Below are 21,884 nucleotides of genomic sequence, written 5' to 3'. Positions count from 1 at the left end.
TCCTGCTAAGGGCTCTGCAGCGCTGCCAGCAGAGCCTTTCGTGCAGGAGCCACCTCCTGGAGCTGCCCGTGGAGGTGACTGCCTGTCACCACGGAAAGGAGCAGGAAAATCAACCTGGCACAGCTCCATGCAAGGCAGAAGGGATGAACTGGATTCTCCTCTTGTGCTGGAGCGCTCAGCCACAGGTGCTCTTTGTTTAGCCTGAGAGTGCAACTCCACTGCTGAAGGATTCTGACCCCGGGCACCAAGCAGGTGGAGCTGGCACTTCCCTGGCCTTTCTCTGTGGAAAAGCCTCATTTTGGGATGCCCCAGCTGGGCTGAATACCAGCAAGCACCAGTTAACAGCTCCCAGTGCCATCACCGTGCTGCTGGGACACCCTCAATAATTAAAAATCCTCCACGGGGCTCCATCCCAACAGGTTTCCCATCAAAATCAGCCAGACTGTAAGAGCCCATCTGAAGCCCCTCGTTCTCCATTCTGCCTTCCAATTGCCAGGAGAAAGAATCCCTTCCCTTCATGCAGTTCTGGCTTAGAACAGGACACAGCGCAGGTGCAACCACTGAACCGTCACGCTGGCTGTTCCCAACAAGGCCTGGCAAGGACTTGGCAAGGAGTTGGCAAGGACTTGGCAAAGACCTGACATGGACCCAGCACGGGACAGCCTGAGGCACAGCCTGCTTCTAATCTCTGTTCTTAAGCCAAATGAACTTTTGGGGTGACTCCCGTGGTCCTTCATTGAAGACCCCTCATCTGCCTCGTTACCACTGTGACAAACAAAGAATGATAACTCTCCTCCCAAGGACTGAGACTGAGACCCCTACTATAGGGAGGAGGGGAAATTGGTGGTCTGACCACAAATGACATGACCTGTTTCCCTTCAGTGATCCAATGGACTTATTCTTCATTGGATTCGTCTTGCTTTGGTGGTTTCTGTGGACTCACCTGTTCCCTCGGGGCGATTACAATGGACTTTCATTGTTACACTTGTTCCCCCCTCTTTCCTCTGTGGACTATAACTGGAGCCCCGAGTCGACCAGAACTTCGGAGACTCCCCCGACACGACAGACGGATCCCCATCGTCCGGACCACTGAGGATCTCGCCTGTGTTGGTAGCTATTCCCATTCCCCTCTTCTCTCTCTCTCTCTCTCTATCCTTTTATCTCCTTTCTGATCCCCACTATCGCATTTACTGGTTTGGCCCCTAATAAAGGTGCATTTGTTGTGATTAACTGACAGTCCCTTGTTGTTTGCCTTTTTTTGCACTTTTGGGATCGGTGAAAAGAACCATCACGACACCCCGCAATAAGCGGATCGTGACGCAGACCTGGAGTGTTCACAGCCCTGGGAGCTGGGCAAGAGGGAAAGAGCCCAGCCCAGCCCCTCACTGCAGCCATGGCACAGCAGAGGAACAGCCTGAGGCAGCTCGGGGACAGCAAAGCAGAGATTTCCTCGGAGGAAGGTGCAGAGGAACAAACCATTGAGTAGCACCTGGATTTCACCTCATCCATTCCCCTGCTGCTGCCCCCATGGTTTATTTTGGAAGGGTCCTGACTCAAGGGACTCACAGCAATGGGTCCAGGGGAGGGGTCAGGGCAGTTGGTGGCAGGTTCCAATCCTACTCGGCAGTGCACCCACCCCTCTTACCAACTTCTGTTAGTTTGGTGATAACAGAGCCAGGAATTTTACAGACAACGCCAAGAGAGCCTTAAAAAAAACCCTAAATCTTGTCCACTAAATGATTTTCCACTTTTTTTTTTTTCCTGCAGCTTCCACGAGGGCTGGCTTCTCTGCACTTGCAGGAAGCAGATTAAGCAGCAGAGTCAGGACATTTCTGATAATAAACATTTCTAATAGTGTGGTCATTATTATTTTTTTTTTTTCTCTTTACTTCCTTCTTCTTTGTGTTTGGCCTAAATCTCCTGGGAACAGGGAATTGCAGCATGCCTTCCCTCTGACGGAAGCAAACCACAGCCTCTTGTTTGTGTCCGTGAAGGCCGAGAGGAACAACCAGGAGTAGCTCTGGAGTAGCTCTGCTCGGGTAAATGCACCGGGTCCTTCGCAGGAGATTAGATGGCGCTGCCTTCACAGGAGATAAGAAGATTGAGAGCTTAAATTTAGCAGCATCAGGAAAAGAATAAGCCCTGCAGCTCTCTTCAAAACATATTTCGTACCGCGCTGGCCGGGGGCAGGCGGGATAAGGAGAGGGCCGGGGCAGACAGCGGTGATGGGAGGAGGTCACGGAGGGGCTGCTCAGCCACGTCCTTCCCCACGCAGCCCGCGGTGACAGTGGCATGAGGCTGGCAGCACACAGGGCTGTCCCTGCCTGTCCTCACCCCATGGCTGGGCGGTCACTGGGGAGCCCAAAGGGGTGCAAAGGGTGCCTGCAGCTTCCCAGCACCCGCCAGAAAGGAGAGAGGGCTGGAAATCCCAGCCTGTGGCAGCCGGGAGAGCTCCTTTCCCACGGACAGCACTTGGGAGGACTCCCCCAGTTCAGCCCCAGTGCTCCCAGTATGGGCTCAGCACACGCTGGACTGGGTGTTCCTTTGCAACACTGCACATCCAGTGCTGGGTGACACCCCTGGGACTCTCACATCCACTGGGGGTGGCTGTGCCATCCCCGGCCCCACAAATCCACCTTGGGGTACCCCACTGCCATCCCCGGACCCAGGTATCCAAATTGGGGAGCCCAATATCACACCCCATATGCCCGCACCCCACTCAGGGTACCCCTCTGCCATCCCCGGACCCACAAATCCACCTTGGGGTACCCCACTGCCATCCCTGGACCCACACACCCCACTCGGGTACCCCACTGCCATCCCCGGACCCACAAATCCAAAATGGGGAGCCCAATATCACACCCCATAAGCCCGCACCCCACTCAGGGTACCCCTCTGCCATCCCTGGACCCACAAATCCACCTTGGGGTACCCCTCTGCCATCCCCGGACCCACTCACCCCACTCGGGTACCCCTCTGCCACCCCCACGGCCCCACCCGAGCCGTGCCATCCCCTCTCCCCGCCGGGCCCTCGCCGGTGCCCCCGCCCCGGCCGTGGCTCCTCCCGAGCGCATCACGGCGGGCGGAGCTCCGCGGCCGCTCCGCCGAGCCCAGCGGAGCCGGGCCGGGCCGGGCCGGCCAGCGCAGCACGGTGGGGCCGGGGCAGCGGGCGGGGGGCGCGGGGGACCCTCGGGGGGGCGGTGTGGGACCCCCGGCTCGGGGCGGGCAGGGCCGGGGGTGCGGGACAGCCGCGGACGGTGCGCGGTGCCGCTGGAAGGGTCTGGGGGCGGGCGGGAGGTGGGGGGGGGGGGGGGGCACGGAGAGGGAGGCTGACAGGGCGGGGACCCCCGGTGGCACTCGTGGGGTGACCCTGCTGTGTCCCGCAGGTGCGGTCCGGAGGTGCCGGGGCCCCCCCCGCCCCAGCTCGGGTACCACAAGCGGGGCCGAGCATCTTCTCCTGCATCCCTGAGCACGTGACGTGCCGGGCTCCCGTCCGTCCGCGGGGAGAGGCCGTGCGCGGGCCTGGCCACCGCTGACCTCTGGGCTCTGACCTCTGACGGCTTCGGGATCCGTTCTCCAGGGAGTTCAGCTCATCCAGGCCCGCTCGGCCTGTCCTGCCCGGCTGCTCGCACCTATGGAGATGCTTCACGCACTGTCAACAAGCAGCACGTGTGGGCCCTTCCCAGCACGGAGCACGCAGCAGTAGCACCGCTGGATGAGCTCTCAGAAGTCCTGGTGTGGTTTTTTAAAGCGAGGCCAGGCTGCCTGCTGCGATTTTAGGGCCCTGCTCCCTCTCCTGAGCCGTGCCAGCAGCTCGTGGATCCCGAGAGCCGTCCCCTGGGATGTTCTCCCTTGAGCTCCAAGCGGCAGCCACCGACCTGGGCAGACCCAGCGGGGATTATTCCGGAGCTGTTGGGAAGGAGCTCCCGTTGGTGGAGCTCTCCTGGGGCAGATGAGTGAGCCGGTGATGAACGGAAGGGTGCCCCTGCCCGAGAAAGCCTTGTCCGAGGGCTACGCCCGCCTCAGGTACAGGGACACCTCCCTGCTCATCTGGCAGCAGCAGCAGCAGAAACTGGAGTCAGCTCCCCCCAACACCTACCTGAGCCGCAGCAGGAGCATGTGGTACTCGCAGTACGGCAACGAAGCCATCCTGGTGCGGGACAAAAACAAGCTGGATGTCTCCAGGGACACGGGGCAGTCCAAGTTTTGTGCTATTATGTAATTCCCCGCAGGAACCCACACGTGGAGAGGAAGCAGAGCTGGGGGAGGTGGGTGTGCACCACCCTCTCACAGCCCCGCACAGGAAGCGGCGTTCCGGGAAGGCTGAAGTTGGATTGTTTCTGCTGGATTTTGCTGTTTAGAGACTCCCATTCTGCATGGCGCTGAGTGTGTACAACAAACCCGCTCTGGCTGGGGAGCTCTCGAGCCTGTTGCTGCCCAGCATCTTGGCAGGGGCCGTGCTGGACCATGTGTTGCATTTAAGAGGCTCGTGTGCCCTGAGAAACACCCGCTGGCACTTGGGCACCGTCCCCAGCCACCCTTACTGGCCAGTCCTGGTGCATTTCCAGAGCTCTGGGAATGCTGGTGGGACAGAGGCAAGCACAGATCTGTTCCCATCAAGGCTGTGGTTTTAAGAAGTTGATCTCCAAAACCATCTGGCCATTACTTGTTCTGTTTGCCCTGTCTGTCTTTAATTCCTGCCCTGAAGTGGTCTCTTCCAGCCAGGGAATGGAGTGGTTTATTGTGGGAACAGGGAGAGAATGGGTTGAGAATTTAATCCGAGCCTTCAAAACACCTGGTAGGAAAGGTGTGCTGGAGTTTCATGCAAAGCCAAGGCCCTCTCTGATCCCACGGTGTGGGATCATGGAAACAACAGGAGCTCTGGAGTCAGGGGAGCTGACTCCTTTCAGGAACAGATCCCCCAGTGAACCACCCGAAAGGGAGGGACAGGCCCAGGAAGACAACAGCAAGAAACCCCTGCAAATACACAGAGGTCCTAAGGGACACGAGGAAGCTCCTGCACAGCACAGAGCCACTCCTGGGACGGGGAGCAGAAGGAAAGAGGCCACTGGAGTTTGCTTTGCATTCAAGTTTTAACGCATGCAGTAGCTTGGAAGGGTTTAACTTCTAGTTCAGGTTGGATTGTAGGTTTGGTGCATGTACTTTAAAAGTTGTGTCTGGGATTGTTAGGATTAACTGGAGGATTTTAGGAGGGAGAAGCACTGCCCTGCTTGGGCACAGAGGCTGCTGCTTTCAGGTTTAAGTTTGTGCTGAATCCTGACTTGCTCAAGGCAAGATCACGCTGAGAAACTCAGCCCAGCAAACACCTGAATCTTTTGTTAAAAACAAAACTACCACTTCCAGGGGTGTGAATTATGTACCCAGGGTTCAGCATGAAAGTTCTTCTTCAGGGTTCTGCCCTTTCTGTCCTGCCTAGGCCGTGTGTGCCACCCAGCAGTGCCTGAGCACAGGCTTAGCTCCAGGAAAATCAGCATTTGATGTCAGCTTCAGGATGGATTATTTACCTGCCTATTATTAGGCACAGTCATTACTTCTATTTATCTAAAACCTCCTTTGCATTTTTTCAAGCACTTTATTTTATTTATTTTTTTTTTAATACGGTGAAGAATCTCTCCCACCTCTCCCGTGTGGGTGAAATGCTACAACAAACACACAGACACTCAACCTTGCTGAACTCAATGTACTGAGCAGAACACACCTGTTCTAGAGTGAAATCATAGAGGTTTGGTGTACTCAGCCCTGCTCCATAGCACTGCAAACAATAGGCAGCTTGTTGTTTTTTTAAAAGCACTATTTCTGCATGCGTTGGTGTTTGATACCTTGTGTGTGTGCTCGTAGATTTAAACCTGCTGGACCTCGCTGCTTTGCTCTGCACACAAATAACCCTCTTGGTTTTGTCAGGACTAGCTCTGGAGGAGAAACAACTCAGTGAATAAATGTTTTTCAACCGAGTGCAAGCGTTCAATGAGATTCACAAACCCAGCGAGGCTCGGCAAGGTGCCGGGGGAGCAGTGCCAGGGATGTGTGACCCACCTGGGCCTCCAGCTCCTGGCTGAGTGAACAGGAGATTATTTACTCAAACAGGCAGGAGGCTGGGCCCAGAGCTCCCCTGGGAACTGCAGGTGGATTCACCTGGAGAAGCAGGGAGAGGTGGGTTCCAGGCCAGCCCTGGGGAGCACGTGAACTCTGGGAGTTTAAGGAACAGCACATCCCCCAAACCAGCTGTTCATTTTCTTTTCTTATAGAAAAAGAAATCCAACACTTATTTTCTTTTTAATTTCAGTAAGGAAGATGCTTATTTTGGGTATAATCAGTCTCTTTTTGTTAACGTGGCTGGTAAACCAAAATTCAGTTATTTTGCAGAGTGTTAATTGGACTCTAAAAGACTAAACCCGTAAGAATGTGCATAAATTCTTCCAGGATGGAGGCTGGATGTGACAGTGCAGGAAGAAGAGGATGAGTTGTCCTTCCATCTCTGTGAATGTGACTGTAGTTTTCCATTTCTGTGTGTCACTGGTCACAGCAGGGTTGTGGAGTGGCTGCTGTGGCTGTTCTGTGAGCCAGTTGTGTGGTGGTGATGCACTTATTTCAAACACTGTTGTAGCCTCTTTGATAAAGTGCATTAAAATGATTTGAATGCAGCTTTGTGCGTGGCTGTTTTTCCCCTGCATGTCCATGGCTCTGGCACAGGTGACAGCTTTTGGCATTCCCCTTTTGGCAGGAATTCCCTCAGTTACTGCTGGGGCTCCCACAGCACAGCACTGGACTGGGAGCTGCAGGGGAGGCTCCTCCAGCTCCTCAAGGCCAGCAGCACTTTCAGGATAAGGAAAGCTCTGAGTGGGAATTATTAGTATGGAAAACACCTCAGAGATTGTCACATCCAGCCTGTGACCAATGCCCACCTTGTCCCTGCCCAGAGCACCATGTCCACACTTTCCATGGGCACCTCCAGGGATGGGGACTCCAAAGCTCCCTGGGCAGCCCCTGCCAAGGCCTGACCACCCTTTCCTCAAAGGAATTGCTCCTGCTGTCCAACCTGAACCTCCCCTGATGCAGCTTGAGGCCATTCCCTCTTGTCCTGGGAGAGACCAAACCCCACCTCACAAGCTCGGTTTAGGCAGCTGTACTAAGCCTCCTTTTCCTCCAGGCTGAGCCCTCTCAGCTGCCCCTCACAGGACACACTTTCCAGACCCTTCCCCAGCTCTGGTCCCATCTCTGGACTCATTCCAGCCCCTCAATGTCCCTCTGGCAGACCCAGCCCCAGGATTCAAGGCATGAGCAGCGAGAGTTGAACCTCAGTCGTGTCCTGCGTGTCCTCAACCTCCTCCCAACGTGAAGAAACAGCTCTGCCTGCTGCCCCTAGAAATAACTCGCCTGCAAATGCTACAGCAACATCACAGGAGATTGTTTAGGGGACAGGCTGGACAAACAGCCCGTGGGACTGTCACTGGTACCAGAGTGGAACAGGTTTGCTGAAGCCTTGGAGAGGCAGTGAGCAGGAACAGGGTTAGAGAAAGATTAACCCTGGGGCAGCCTGGCTCTGGTAACCCCACCTCACACACAAATAAAACAGCAAAACCAACCCCAGTCCTCTCTGATGACCAAAATAGATCCTGGCCCCCACACAGCAATGCCAGGACTCTGCTGGCACTGGCACCAGCTGCTCCAGGCCCCCCTTTCCAAGCTGTGCCTTCCAGGTCACCCTGAGCTCACAGAGCAGGTGACAAAGTCCCTCTGCTTCCTGCAGGTCCCGGTGGCTTCAGGAAGCCAGCAGCAAACCTGGCTGAAAGCTGATCCCTTTTCAGCCCAACTTACCTCAATCAGGAGCAATTCTCACAGAATTTAAGACCCTGCAGACTGTAGGATGCTGGGGAAGAGCTCAAGCCCTTCCTTAGCTGCCCTGGGACATGAGAGCAGCTGAGTTTCCCTCACCAAAAAAAAGGGGGATTTAAAGCAGTTTTATTCCAGGTACTCAGCTGTGATTCAGACACCCCAGAGCTGCCCCCACTCGGAGGGCAATCAGCCCTCTGAGTGTGACATTCCCCAAAACAACTTCCAAATTCGTCCAGGACTCGTGGCACCAGGATTCAATCTCCTGCTGTTTGGCTCCTGGCACTGCTCAGTCCACGTTTGAGTGCCACACCTGGAAAAGATCAGGAGAGGGGAAAATATGGGAACAAACTGCACACACCAAACAATTTTTCTTTTTATTATGAAAACAAAACGAATGCCCCAGGACCAGGGTCTGTGATTACCAGTAACATCAAAGATTACTTTCTAACTCTTTTTTTTTTTAAATTCTGTTTTGTTTGAGGCCAGCAATTTGCAATAAACAAGCTAAACTACTTACAATGACTCGTTTCTTTTCAATAACTGACATTTACAGGAATATACTAGAAATGGCACTAAAAAGTTTTAAGAAAAAGAGTTACGGTAAATTTGCATGCACATCATACAGAAAAGTAACAATTTCTTTTATTTTTTAAATATTAAAAAAAAAACCCCAAAATAACAAAACAAAAAATACAACAACAAATCTTTCTGGATTGGTTATGCCAGTATCAGGGCTGTGTTCTAAGTGGCCTGTGTCAAATCCTAGCTGGTGGTTTAATTTATTTTTTAAAAATGACATTTTAAAAAGATATGCAAATACCATTTTCTTTACAAAATGCAGCTCAAGCAAGATAATGCTGCTGTGTAAGGAATCCTAAATTTCTCTTTACTGATGCAGAGCCTGCCCACAGTTAGCCCTAGTGGCAACTGCTCAAGGTTAAGAAGAGACTGAGAATTTAAAATCCACTACTAAAAAGGTTGTGGTTTGTCTTTGTCATGCCCCGATCCCTTCCCCTCAGCTCCAACCCCAGCTTTAAAAAAAAAAATCATTCCTTTCAAAACAAGGAAAAAAAACCCCAAAATTACAAACTGCTCTAAGAGTCCCCAAAGCAGAGAAAGAACTAGGTTAGGTAACTGCAGTCTGCTTCTGCCACACAGAGAAGAGGGAAGAGAGCTCAGGGGGAACTCAGCTGTGGATTCCCACACACAGAAATGATGTTTGTGTGTGTTTGGGGGTCACCACCCCCCCAGCAGTGACACAGCCCTGAAACATCACTCCCACACTTCCAAACCCTGGGGGTAGGCAAGGTTCAAACCACATCAGTACCAAAACTGAAATGATTTTGTTGTGTAGATGACACATTTGGTGTGCAGAGAGCTGAGAGATTCCTTCGGTCGCTGGGCTGGGGATCTCCCTCTGGTCCCACTGAGCCACGAGACAGGCTGAGTTTACAATCAGAGAAAAGGTTCACAAAGTTTTTAAAAGGTGCAGTAATGCTGGTTGATTGAGAAAGGTCTGGTCAGATATTTTGTCAAAACAGGAATTCGTCCGAAAAAAGCAGTTTCAATAAAACTCTGTGTGTATGCATACATATGAAATCATACTGATTTCAGTGAAGTTTCCCCTGGAAAACAAAGTTAAACTTTGTTCATTCAAGAAAAATTCTACCATAAAAATTTTAAATTTTTTTTTCCTTTTTTTTTTTTTTTTTTTTTTTTTATTCTTAAGTTTAAAAATGTTCTTCAAACGTTGTGTGTTTGATGGTTTCCAAGTTATTTTGTGACATCTGGACTGACGTGTCATGCAATAAAACCCAGTTAAATAAATGCTCTGTTGCTTCAGTTCCCAACTCATTTAGGACTGCTGCTACTCACTCTGGACTGGAAACATCTTTTCTTTCCTGGAGAAACTCAGGATGTACAAGAGGCACCCCCATGGACATGGTGGGGATAAAGAGCACTACAAATAAGCTGGGAATGGAAAAGTTTAAGGACAGCATTTGGAAGTGAGGAGTCACCAAATTCTTCCCTCAGTCATGCCAAAATGGATTTCTCCTTGCTCCATTCTGTTGGGAACACCTCACTTTCCACGCCAAGTTTCCCAATAAGTGGAAGCCCAAGTTGCAGCTGGTGGATCAAAGACGTGCAGCAGATTCTTCCCATCCCGTGGTGGCCTTGGCAGGTTGTTTTCCTGGGAAACCCCCAGGCTGGGATGGTTTTCCAGCTCAAACAGGGATCCTCCAGCGCTGAGCCAGCCTCAGGCCATGCCTCTTCCCATCACCTCACACGTGGTTCTCAACCCCTGGCTCCAGCTTTCCCAGCTAGTTCTGGTGGGGCAGCCCCGTGGCTCCTTGAGGGATGTCTGTGTGTTCCAGGGGCTGTTCCTGATGGCAGAGGATGATGCCAGAGCTGAAATTCCCAGGTTTTTTTGTGGCAGTGATGCTGTCGCCTCCGGTTTGTCCTCCCCACGGAAGCCACCACCACAGCTCAGGGTCAAGCACGCAGGGAAAGGCCCCAGGAAGGGAAAACTGGGAGTTTGTTTATCCAAAAGCCATGGCAGTGAATTGGTTGCAATTATTCCTTAAAATATTCCTTGGTTTTGATCATTCAAGTCGCAGGCAACAGGAGAAACACAGGTGAAACCCAACCCCGTTAAAAAGAAACCCAAGCTCTTAATTAGGTGAATATTACATTTCCTCATAGTAAATTCTGAAAATATATTACCAGGGATCTGTCTCGGGGAAGGTTTTGTAAGGGCAGAACTTAAAAAAAAGAAAAAAAAAATCAAAACTGACCTCTATTGTTAATGGAAAAGAAAAATAATGAATTTCAGAAAAAAAGCAGAACATTTTTCTTTGAATTTTGAGAGGCCCAAGTGTCCAGCAAATCACCCTTGGCTGATGGGCAGGGGTGCAGCTGGAAGTGCAGACCTTGGAATGCTACAGCAAGCAGGGATTCCCAGATTGCCAGCACAGGGACATCCCCCAGCTCCTGAGGGGCTCCAGGATCACTCACCTGCAGGGAAAATAAACTCTGGAGCAATTTGCACCACTGGGAGAGCACAGAAGGTGAATTTTAGGGCTACCCCTCAGGGGAGAGGCAGTTTTAAGGGCTGGTGCTGGAGATGGAAAGGCAGAACTTTCTGTTGAACTCTGTGTATTTTTTTTTTTCTTTACAATAAAAAGAATTTACAATAAAATTTCTGCCCTTCAGATTACAAATTTGGTATAATTATAGAACTGGTGTTTTCCTAAAATTGTGTTACAAAAGGATAAAGCCCCCATTGTTCTACCAAAACAAAAAAAGAGGGGAGGAAAAAAGACCACTGAGAAAATAAAATTGTATTGAAGTGTATGTCTCCAAAATCTGTACAAAACAGGAAAAAAGGGGGCTGGGGTGAAAAGAGGAGGAAAAAAAATCTAAAAATTAACACATCAAACATGACAGAGCACCAGACACACAAGAGACTGGACTGTAGCACCTGTAGGTAGAAAGTCCAAGGTATATAAATAAAGTTGTGGAGTTTTATTTGCTTTGTTGTTGTTTGTTTTGTTTTTTATCTGATTTAAACCTCATTAAAAGTCTTCCTGTCTGCTGGCCTGCAGAACCCCGGCTTTGCTTTTGTTAGGTTTTATTACATTTTAAACAACCAATGGTGTTTAATAAATAAAGTCATGGTATATACATGAAATTAGGGACATTGAAACCAGGGTGTATTGCAGCAGTGCAGGTCAAAACATTAGGCTGGACTGAAAAAAAACCAGCAAGCTTTAAAAAAATTAGCTTTTTTTTTTTTTTTTTTTTTTCTTCTCCCTCCCCCTCTTTCTTCTTTTCATTGAGGTAAAAACATTTCAGTGCCTGGAAGTTGAACCCTGACTGACACAGGAGGAGCATCCCCTCTCTAGGAGCTCGCTACCAGAACGATGAGGAGAGGGAAGAAAACCAAAGCAAACCCAAAAGCAAAAAGCCCAAACACACACAAAATCCCTCTCCACTTCCCCTGCCAGCTCAGCCTCAGCTGGAGCTCAAGTGCTGCTTTATTTTAAGCCCAGACTGAGGTGTTGGTCATGGAGAAAATGCCCAAGTAATGGGCACATGACCTGTCCTGGTCACTGCAGGGAGCACTCCAGGCTCCAGCTGACAACTTCCAGCCAAAAAAAAAAAACCTCCTGTCAATTCCGTGAAAACTTTTCATAGAGAGCGTCCCATTTCCTGGAAATTATCTATTTAATGGTAAAAATAACATTCCCAAGAAACTTGAGTGTGTCCCTTGCTCCCTTTCTTCCCAATGAATCCCCAGGAAAAGTGAAGCTTTTGAGTGGAAAACCAAGAAATGCAACCACTTCTATTGCTCGTGTGCTTAAAAGTTAAATTCATGCTTCAAGACCTTCCTGAACAGGTGCCTATGCCTCTACCAAGATTAAAAAAAAAGCATGTTAGCAATCCACAGTACATGAGAATTTTTTTGGATTTTTTTTTTTGTTGTTTTTATGTAAAAAGATGACAGCATCTGACATTTTCATCACACTGTAGACTTGGAGATTAAGAATACTAGTGCTAATAACAAATACACCAACTAGTTCAAAAGCTAACATCTTTCAGATACAGTACCATTTTACAGAGATTTCTTTAAAAAAAGATGGTTTTTACCTTGTGTGAGCCAGGCAGGCTTATTGAAAGAAAATATTCTGGGGAGAGGGAAGGGCTGGGAGGGAAATGTACTACAAACCTTGCAGAATTTTCTATTTATCTCCTGCTAAGAGCTCAAAGTTCTTCCATTTTCGACCAATTTTCTCCAGATAAATGTAAATTTTAGAGACTTTATGCAAAGGGAACTATTTGTCATAAAGTCTAGTCACACACACACACTCAAAGATCTTTGACCTATTAAAAGAGAGCCCACTCCCCCCTCCCAAAAAAAAAAAAAAAAAAAAAAAAAAAAGTAAAATACCTTTTGTAACACTGAGTTAAAAAATAAAATAAAAAAGTCAGAGGAGAGAGAGAGAGGGGATAAAACCTGACCAGCGTGGCCGAGAGCAGGGGGTTAAGGAGGGGAGGGGACACTGCAGAGCAGGGGGTGTCCGTGTGGGGGCTGTGTCCCAGTGTCCCAGCTCATTCCGAGTCGCTGCTGTCCGAGCTGGAGCCGCTGGAGCTGCTGCTCCCGGACTCGGAGGAGGAGCTGCTGCTGAGCCGGGAGGGGCCTCCGGAGGGAGTGGAGCCGGATTTCTCTGCGGGGAACAGGGCAGGGATGTGGTTACTCAAACACACGAGGCTTGCCCGCAGCCAGCACGGGGTGGCAGCGCTCCCGCCCTGGGCTGGCTGGAGGATGCTGGTATCCCCAGCTGCTCTGTTGATGTTGGATAATAAATTTTGCACCTTTAAGGCTGGTTCTGAGGGCGAAGGAGGAGGGAAGAGCAGCGTGGAGTTTTTCAGAAACTGCACGCACTCCTCCACATTCCTGATCCTGGGCTGTGTTGTCTGCACACAGACAGACAGACAGAGCTCTGCTTTGCTTTTAGTTAGTTTTTAGCTAGCTGAAGCAGAGAAGTTCCCTCAACTGTATTTTTTTTTCTTTTTCTTTAGACCTGTTTAAACCTACCCTGAACTGAACACCCAAAAGAGCAGCTACAGCTTGGTAGCCCACCAAGCCAAGCCTGAGCTGCAGCATTTCCAACACCAAAAGAGACTGATAAGAGACTGAGTAAGTCCAGCTACAGCCCACAAAAGAGTCTTTCTGAATTTATCATCTCTTTTAAAGCAGCAAAAAAAGCTTTATTGTTTACTAATGTTAATTATTTGTACTAGCAAATGCTTTGCCTATTAAATAAACAGGTTTTTTTTCACTTTTCTCCAAAGAAATATTTTCCTGAACCAGTTACAAAATAAGCTGCTTAAATCTATCTTTCTAGAAAAACCCCTTCAAAGGTTTTCTCCCAAATTTACCCTAAACCCTGATGTGGAAGTTTGGGATGCACAGAAGAGCTCTGCTGTGGGGCAGTGTCACCTCTGAGCACAGGAAACCCCCCTGGTGAAAGCTTTGTTTGCACTGGAGGAACCTTTTGGAGCATCTAGAGCTACGTGGGGGTTTGGGATTTTTTTTAGAAATGTGTTAGAAGCTCTGTGGTGTGGGCTGCACACCAGGTTAACCCAGGGAAGATCCTCCTCCCTCTCAAGGAGGAATTGCCTCCCAGACAAGCTCCTATTTACCACCCAGCAGTTTCCACCTGGCCAGGGACCAAAGCAGTCCCACACAGCAGCTCAGTGGGAACTCCCTGAGGGTTCCTGTCACAGAGACAAACCCAAGGCTGAGGTTTTGACCCTGTCAAAAGTCTGTTCACTTTTGGGGGGCTGTTTTCCCATAAACCCAAAGCCATTACCTTTCTTTGCAGGTTTCTTGTTGTTGTTTAGCTGCCCACTGACGTCCTGTAACCGTTTTTCTAGTTCTTTCTTCTTTTCCTGAGCTAACTCTTCTTTTGACTTTGCTGCTTGCTTTTTGCCACTGGCAGCTGTGGGGGAGGAACACAGAGTTTCTGAAAGTGCAGGGATGCAGGGGGAAAGAGTGGACATCACTATTTTACAGGGCATGTACATCTGTGTGCACACTCTGCAGTGACACTGCCAACATCCAGTGCTCACACAGCAACTACACATCCCAGAGAGAAGACAACACCTGAAGTTGCCTTGCTCATCAAATCACCACCATCCTGTAACATGCAATTTTTTTTTTAAGAGAGATCTTCTGGAAAGTATTTTAGAAGATAGAAATATCCATGTAATAACCTTGTCATTACAGGTTACTTACCAGCCAGTTATATGGTCAATAATTACAGATTTGTAATTACAGAATTGTTACATGGGTTTTCTGCCCTGTAAAATAAAGTGTCCCATTAAAGGTTGTCAGGAGTAAAGCATCTGCCATTAAAACTTCCGATCCCCTCACGCAAGAATCTACTGGTGTTTATGTTGCTCTAAATAGAAAACAAAACAAACAAAGGCAAATTAAAAACCAACTGAGGCAAAGGCTGGCAGACAACAGGAATGTAACTGCATCAGGATGGAAAGGGTGAGAAGGAGCAGCAACACTCACACTGCCAAGGAAAGGAAATATTCCTCCAAAGGAGGAGTAATTGAACACAGGTGTTGGCCAGGATTGGAAGCACAAGACAGGAGCCAGATATTTTGCCTGATCCAGCAAGGAAATACCTACATTTCTGTGAGCTGTTTTAAAGCAATGGTTTAAAAAAAAACAACAAAAAAAAAAGAAAACTGGAAAGCACAGTCCTAAGAGGGAACACTCAGCACAGGAGTCCAGCCAGGCTCACAGGGTGGATATCTGAGGTTATCTCTGTTACTCTATGCTCTGGTTCCAAAATTGAAGGATGCTTCCTGTTCCTAAGAACTCTGGAAAATCCTTTCCCAAGCTAGGCCAACAGTGAAGGATTCAGGGAAAAAAAAAATAAAGCAAAAAGAAAGGTCAAAGCCTGCACTTTGCTTAGGCCTTCCTGAAAATCCTGAGGAAGGACTGGAGATGCTCTGCAAGAACAAGGAGTAGCTTTTGTGTCATAATCCTAAAAGCAGAACTCCCTTAACCAAGAGGGCCAGGAGCACTTCAGGGAAGTGATCCTACTGCTGTCCAGCTGGAGCTAAACTCTCCAGGGGCTGCAGGAATTTGCTTTGTGGATGAGACACAAAGTCTGTCCCACACTGAACCACACACTCAGCAGCAGACTGACACTCACCCTCTGAACTGACAGAGGGTGAGGCCAATGTGGTGATCAGGACACACAGGAAGAGCAGTTTTGGGGTGAATACACAACTTGGACACGCCCTGAATCCACAGGTAACCAGGTAACCTTGTGCAAATCATTTATTGCCTTGGTGGTTTGGATCCCAACCACGTTTCTTGTTTCCTTCCTAATTAGATGCTAAACTATTCAGGATAAGAAACTGATCCTTCCAGATGTGTGCATGTAACACCTGACACAATGAGACTGAAACCTTTACAGGGCCTTCCAGAGCCTGGGTAAGCAATAAAGGCATCCCACAGGTCTTGTAGAGGAACACATTGGCTCTCCAGGTCTCTGCACCATGGGAAGAAAGAACAGAGAAAACCAGGAAGTTTCTGTACATTTCCTTGGGAGAAAATAATCTCTAAAAATTCCTGCCACCACATACTCGACGGGTGGATAAGAGAATCTCAGTACACATGCCCTGACTCCAAAGTTGAGCCCAAGAGCTGCTGGGGGGAACACGTGCCCCGGGAGGTTAACTTACAAAATGGTTTCCTTTGTTTTTTCTGTAAACAAGATTTCACGTATCTCTCCAGTTCTCGTAACGTTGTGGGCTTCAAGGTTTCAAAATCTATTTCAATCTCGTCGGGATTGGAGTCTCTGAGGGAAGGTTCCCGGGACTGGATGATGTGAACCACCCTGCCCAGCTTCTCCCCGGGCAGGCGGTTGATGTCCAGGCTGAGCTGTCTTTTCTCGTCGTAGGTCATGGGCAGCCCTTCCTCCTCCTCATCCGAGTCGTAGGTTGCAGATGCCTGTTTGCCTCCTTTCTTGGGCTGCCTGGGGAGGTTGTCAAGCATGAAAACATTCATGGGGACACAGCAATGAATTCTTTTTTTTTTTTTTTTCCCCCCCGACTCCCTTGTAACAAACATCCCCATGCTCTTGGCTTTGAAGCTCTCGTCAGATGGCTGGAGCAGCACCACAAGTGCTGAAAAAGTTCAGCAGCCTGAGATCAGCTGTTGTGTTCCTATTATATTTTAGCCCTGTGAAGTGTGACAAGGAGCCCAAGTAGCAGCAGGGGGGCAGCCATGAAATGGCACGTTCTTGGTGGCTGCACAAAAGGCAACCCCCAGAACCTGATCTGAGAGCAATCAGGCAGGGATTCAAAGAGTTGGGCAGTGAAAACACGGTGGTTCCACTGCCAGCTCCAAGTTAAAGGCTCCCTGGAGTTGTCTGGGAATGGGAACAGTATTCAGCAGCAAATTAACAACTACTGAGCTTCCCCAGGAATTAAGGGCAGAGCTGGAAGCTCTTGGCTCTCCCCTCAAGGCACCTGGGCTCTCACCTGTTAGCTGTGGTTGTGCTGTTTGCTTTCTTAGCTGGGGCTTTCTTCTGTTGGGTTTGTTTTGGTGGTTGAGCCACCTTGGGTTTCTTCTCCTCCTCAGCTTTGACTTTGTGCTTTTCTTTTTCCTTCTCTTTATCTTTCTTTTTCTTCTCTTTCTCCTTCTTCTCTTTTTTTTTCTTTGGTTTGTTCACTGGCGCTTGGGACAGTGCAGCCAGCTGCTCATGGACGGCTTTCAGCTGGGGGGAAACAGGAGAAAAACCATCAAGGCAAGGTAACTGCTGCCTCCACAAACCCTTCCCTCTACATCCCAAGGTGTAAGTATATCCTAAAGTCAAAAATCAAGCAGCTCATACTCTGGGATCCCAGAAGGAAGGAGAGAGCATCAACACTGAGAGAAACCATCTTGAAGAAAATTACCGTTACATCCAACATGCACTGACTGCACAGCTGAATGCTTTTCCCCTAAGGCTGGGGATGTTTCCCTGCATGCCAGCCTAGGTGGGATTTTTCAGGACACAATTCCTGCTGCTGTGCTCTGTCTAATGCACAGACACAGAGCTGGGATGGTGCAGTACCTGCTCCTGGAGCTCAGCCAGCCGAGTCGCCCGCTCCTCCTCGGAGTCGGAGCTGTCGGAGTCTGAGGAGCTCTCCTCGCTGCTGTGGCTGCTCTCTGTGCTTTTGCTCACCACTGGGGCTGTTGGGGGAGGTGGAGGGGGGGCCTCTGCAGGCTCATCGGGCATTTTTGCAAACCTCATCTCAAAGACATCCTGCAAAAAGGAGGAAAAGTGGTGACCAAAGGAGCCTCGGCCACAAACAGCTCACTCTGGTCTCTTAAATACATCAGGAGCAGGGTTCTTTGTGCACTACAAGTAAATAATATACAGAATATGGTTGCCCATCTGGAAAGTCCAAGAAAATCCCCCAATTACTTTAAAACCAAGGAGTATTATATTTTAGGAGCTGAACGTGGCATTGGGTCCATGCCATGTGAAGAGCACAACAGCCCTGCAGAGAGCACGAGGCTCTTTCCAAGGCTGGAGCAATCTCCCTCGTTGGTTCCAACAGCAGATCCACACCTGGATCTCACCTTGTACCTGAACTAAAAACAGTCTGGAAGATGCATCTGCCAACACCTTTACCTGGAGCTTCCTGGCCATGGCCACCACCTCGTGGTCTGGAGGATTGTACTTGTAACAATTCGAGAACATTAACCGAATATCTGCTGCAAAACCTTGTGCATCCTGGTATTCCCGACTGTCCATTTTTTTCTGCAAATAAATAAGCCAAAGGGAAAGGGGAAAGGAAAAAAAAAAAAAAAAAAAAAAAAAGAAAAGCCATAAGTAAAAAGCATTTGTAGCAAGTGCATGGAGGGCACATCAGAAGAGCCTCAAAAATCCCATCTAAGAGAACAGAAGTTTGATTTGGGTTGTTGGTTCCTAAATAACATTCAGAGTTTCTGCTTTATAAAAGAAGCAAACAAACACCAGGCAACCAAAGAAGTTGATATCTCATAGAAGTTCAAACACTAAGATTCTAAATTGGCCTTGTTTTCTAAGTAGTAGAATATAAACCTGTCAGGGTCCACATTGTACCAGAAAACATTTAGAAATTATTAGAAAAATTGATCAGGAACTAATAGAAACAAGGATCATGGATGGAAAGGGCAAGAGTCAACAAGCAAGTTACAATTCCAGGAGTACCTGAACTATGTATTTCTACATATGCTTGGATATATTTGCCTTGTAAATCTGAAAGGGCAGAAAAGATCACAAAAATTTAACTCTGACTTCCTGCTTACAGAGGGCAGGAGGCTTCCTCTGCAATTCCTACAGCAAAATAGGCATTTACAGTTAAACTACAACTCCCACTCTTCATTTAAAAGCCCAACTGATAGAAATGGATACAGGCTTCACCCTTTATGAACCTACTCATAATGTTATTTCCTAGAGCAGTGAGGATAAATGTCAAATACTTGAACCTTGTTCCTTTCTCTTATTTTTCAGCTCTCACTTCCAGCCATTTCTCTTGCTGTTTGGGACTCAATGATTTGGGTTTAGAGAGCAGTTTATAGCATTCCTAGCACTTAATTGATTTTATGCATATATTACTACTATGTATAAAACCTTAGCTCCAATTACTCCTGCTGAAAGGAACCAGAAGCTAACACTAGGTTTCATTTGCATTTAAAAGACCTGGGTTTAAAGAAATTCTCCATTTGCCAAGTGCTTACAAGGCTTCCCTTTTGTATGTCTTGGGCACCTGTGTGCCCAGAGAAGGGAAGGGTTCAGTGGCAGACAGGCTGGGGATGTGATGGGGACAGACATCCCTCATCCCAACAGCAATCAGGGATGCTCAGGGTCTGTCACCCACCCCAAACACAAGCAAAATTCCCATTTTTCACAGAACTACAGAAATTTCACAGCTGTGATAGACCTTCTAACTGTCTTGAAACACTGCAATGACTCCTGGAGCTGTTTTTGTTGTGAAAAGGGCAGAATTTCACCTCCAGGGATTCAGCTTCTGAGGGACCTGATGCAGGGTGGTGACATCCCTGCAGCCTTGCTCCCTGCTGTGCTGCAGCCAGACATCTGTCAAACTTTTGTCAGGAGACCTCATTTTCCTGGTGAATAAACCAGGAGACAGCCTGGAAGGCACAGCACAAAAGCAGAAAGGGAAATGGGTTTGTGGTGCTCCTGTCTGAAAAGCCTCTCAGGCCAATTCCAAAGCAAAACATATGTTCAAACCAAAGGGCCCATTTATTTTAAAATACATCTTACTGCATGAAAGGCCTTTTTATATTTGTTTGGCATACTCAGGGCCTGATTATTGCCTATGAAATACATTCCAGTGTCTGAGGCTTTGCTTTTCATCCAAACTCAACAGTTTTCTAGCCCTACAGTTTTTAATCTGTGGATTTTTGTTTTGTTTTCTTATAAAGAATAATTAGCTTAACAAAAGAAAGAAAAGCACTTTAAATCGGTGGGCTGGAATACCTTGTTAAAAATACACTTGGAGATATCCAGCTGCTTATCAAAAAAAAAAAATATTACATTTACAACTGGAAATCCGGAGTCAGACAGGGCAGCTCACCCATCCTCTGTCCCACAGACAGCATCTGCCACAGCAATCACAATTTTCCCCCTCAATCAATCGTGTAAATCATCTTTACTGTTCATAAATTTGCTGCCTCATGTCTAATGTGTCCCTTGCTCTAAAGTAAATCTTGTCCTGTGCACAGAGGACACAACGAATGTCTCCTCACTTTTAAGACCCTGAACTCAGCTGCTCTGAAACTAGAGCAGTTCACTGCAGGAAAATTAAGGGGTGAGCAGAGTTACACCCCTGGAGGAAGTGCTTTATTCCAAAAGTAAACACCTTGTGGAAATCCTCTTGCACAGCAAGGCTTGTTGCTTGTTCACCACTGAGTAAAGCAAAGGCAGAGGCATCCATGTCACTGCTGGCACCTGGCAGCCAGAGGATGGAGCAGAAGAGGTGCTCCAGGTCCCCCAGCCCCACAGAGGGGACAGGGATGTTCTGCAAGTGGTCCCTGCCTGCCTGGGGACAGGGCAGCAGCAGCTCCAGCCTCGGTGCATCCCACTCCTCACAGGGAATTACAGCTGCTGCCTCTCTCTCCTCACACTTCCATCCTTTCCTACTCCAAGCAGTTCTGCCCTTTCCTTCTCTGATAAAGAGAATTGAGATGGAAATGAGTTCACAGATCCTGTCCCTTCAGCTGCTCCCATTCTCAGTCTGAGCTCCAGTACAAAATTCCAGCACATCCCTCTGCTCCTGGCTGCAACAAGCTCAGCTACAGCCCCTCCATCTCACCTGCCCCTGGCACAGTCACAACAACCAAACTGCCTCCTCCACCACACACAGAGAAAACACAACCTCCAAATCCTCCTGGAGACACCTCTGCCAGGGAAAAAAATGCTCCTGGACATGAAGGATATTCTCTGGGGAAAATCAAACCTAACACAGCCACAGAAGCCAAGAGACAAGATGTGTTACAGCTGCAGCAATGCTTGTGTTTTACTTTCTCACATAATTCCTCCCAGGTTAGTTTGGAGGCCCTTAGTTGTGCTGCTTTATCACGGCCATTGTCACTTGGGCAGAATTAAATCTAAAAACCTTTCAGAGGCACAGTGGAAGTCCCTGACACTGGAAAATGACACTGCTTTCAAATGGCAGCTTTCTGTTCCAGGCAGTGAACACATTATGAGCTGCATCTCTGAGAAGTCACACCATGATCTGCAGGCCAAGAGCAATGACAATAAAACACTCCATAAAAAACCAATACCAGACAGCACTTCAAACAACTTAATTAAGAAAAATACTACCATGTGGAATGAGAAACCCAGAGTCTTTAGGTGTAAAAGACTCCACTGGGTTTGCCATCAGCCTGTCTCCAATTTTCTACCCTACACTAGTCAGGTGCAGAGGGAGGATATCACCTGCACTTGCCAGAAAGGGGCAGAGGTGTACAATTTTAAAAGAATGAAGTCAGGACCTTAAAGAGATTCAAGCACGAAGAAATCACCAACCCAAGAAATCACAACTTTGCACCTTGATTTTTTTCAGAACACAGCACAATGACCTCTTGCAATAAGAAATCACCTAAGCACACATGGAAATACCAGTTTGAGAGGGTCAGGATTTCACTCTGTCCATCTCTAATCTTCCTGCAATCACCTGGGGCATCAACTAGCAGGCTGCAGGTATGTCTGGAGACCCAGAGCATCCCTAGGATGGATGCATGGCACATCAGAGTGTGACATGCTGCTCTGGGGTACCACAGAGGATCTGCCAAGGAATATGACAGGAATCACAACCACAGCTGCCCTTCTGTCACCTGGGCATTCAGACAATCCCAGGCTCTGGCTCAGTTGCCAGCAAAGCCCTTCTGGCAATGCCAGTGAAAGCCAGCAACAACATCTTCAGCTCCTGCACATGGA

The 21,884-nt window shown here is 48.4% G+C and overlaps 2 protein-coding genes across 5 annotated transcripts in view; one reads left to right on the top strand and one right to left on the bottom strand.

The window, feature by feature from the left end:
• The first annotated feature begins 3,083 nt into the window (after positions 1–3,083).
• Positions 3,084–6,662, top strand: BRD3OS (BRD3 opposite strand). Its single transcript, XM_053962490.1, has 2 exons — positions 3,084–3,151; positions 3,387–6,662. The coding sequence occupies exon 2, from the start codon at positions 3,953–3,955 to the stop codon at positions 4,220–4,222; it is 270 nt and encodes an 89-aa protein (XP_053818465.1). The 5' UTR covers positions 3,084–3,151; positions 3,387–3,952; the 3' UTR covers positions 4,223–6,662.
• Positions 6,663–8,207: 1,545 nt separating this feature from the next.
• BRD3 (bromodomain containing 3) overlaps positions 8,208–21,884 on the bottom strand; it is a 44,752-nt gene continuing 31,075 nt past the window's right edge. For all 4 annotated transcript variants that reach the window (XM_053961837.1, XM_053961840.1, XM_053961838.1 and 1 more), the window contains 6 exons: positions 18,069–18,197; positions 17,505–17,696; positions 16,930–17,165; positions 16,129–16,421; positions 14,232–14,360; positions 8,208–13,082 (listed from right to left, as the gene is read on the bottom strand). In XM_053961837.1, coding sequence (XP_053817812.1) covers positions 12,967–13,082; positions 14,232–14,360; positions 16,129–16,421; positions 16,930–17,165; positions 17,505–17,696; positions 18,069–18,197 — 1,095 coding nt within the window. In that variant the 3' untranslated portion in view covers positions 8,208–12,966. The remainder of the gene's footprint in view (positions 13,083–14,231; positions 14,361–16,128; positions 16,422–16,929; positions 17,166–17,504; positions 17,697–18,068; positions 18,198–21,884) is intronic.

This window comes from Vidua chalybeata, chromosome 21 (assembly GCF_026979565.1).
Source record: "Vidua chalybeata isolate OUT-0048 chromosome 21, bVidCha1 merged haplotype, whole genome shotgun sequence".
In the NCBI taxonomy this organism is placed as follows: domain Eukaryota; kingdom Metazoa; phylum Chordata; class Aves; order Passeriformes; family Viduidae; genus Vidua; species Vidua chalybeata.
This window is presented reverse-complemented; position numbering and strand designations above follow the sequence as displayed.

Bases quoted from the DNA above. Each gene is read 5' to 3' on its own strand.
- BRD3OS (XM_053962490.1), top strand. From the start codon at position 3,953: ATGAGTGAGCCGGTGATGAACGGAAGGGTGCCCCTGCCCGAGAAAGCC.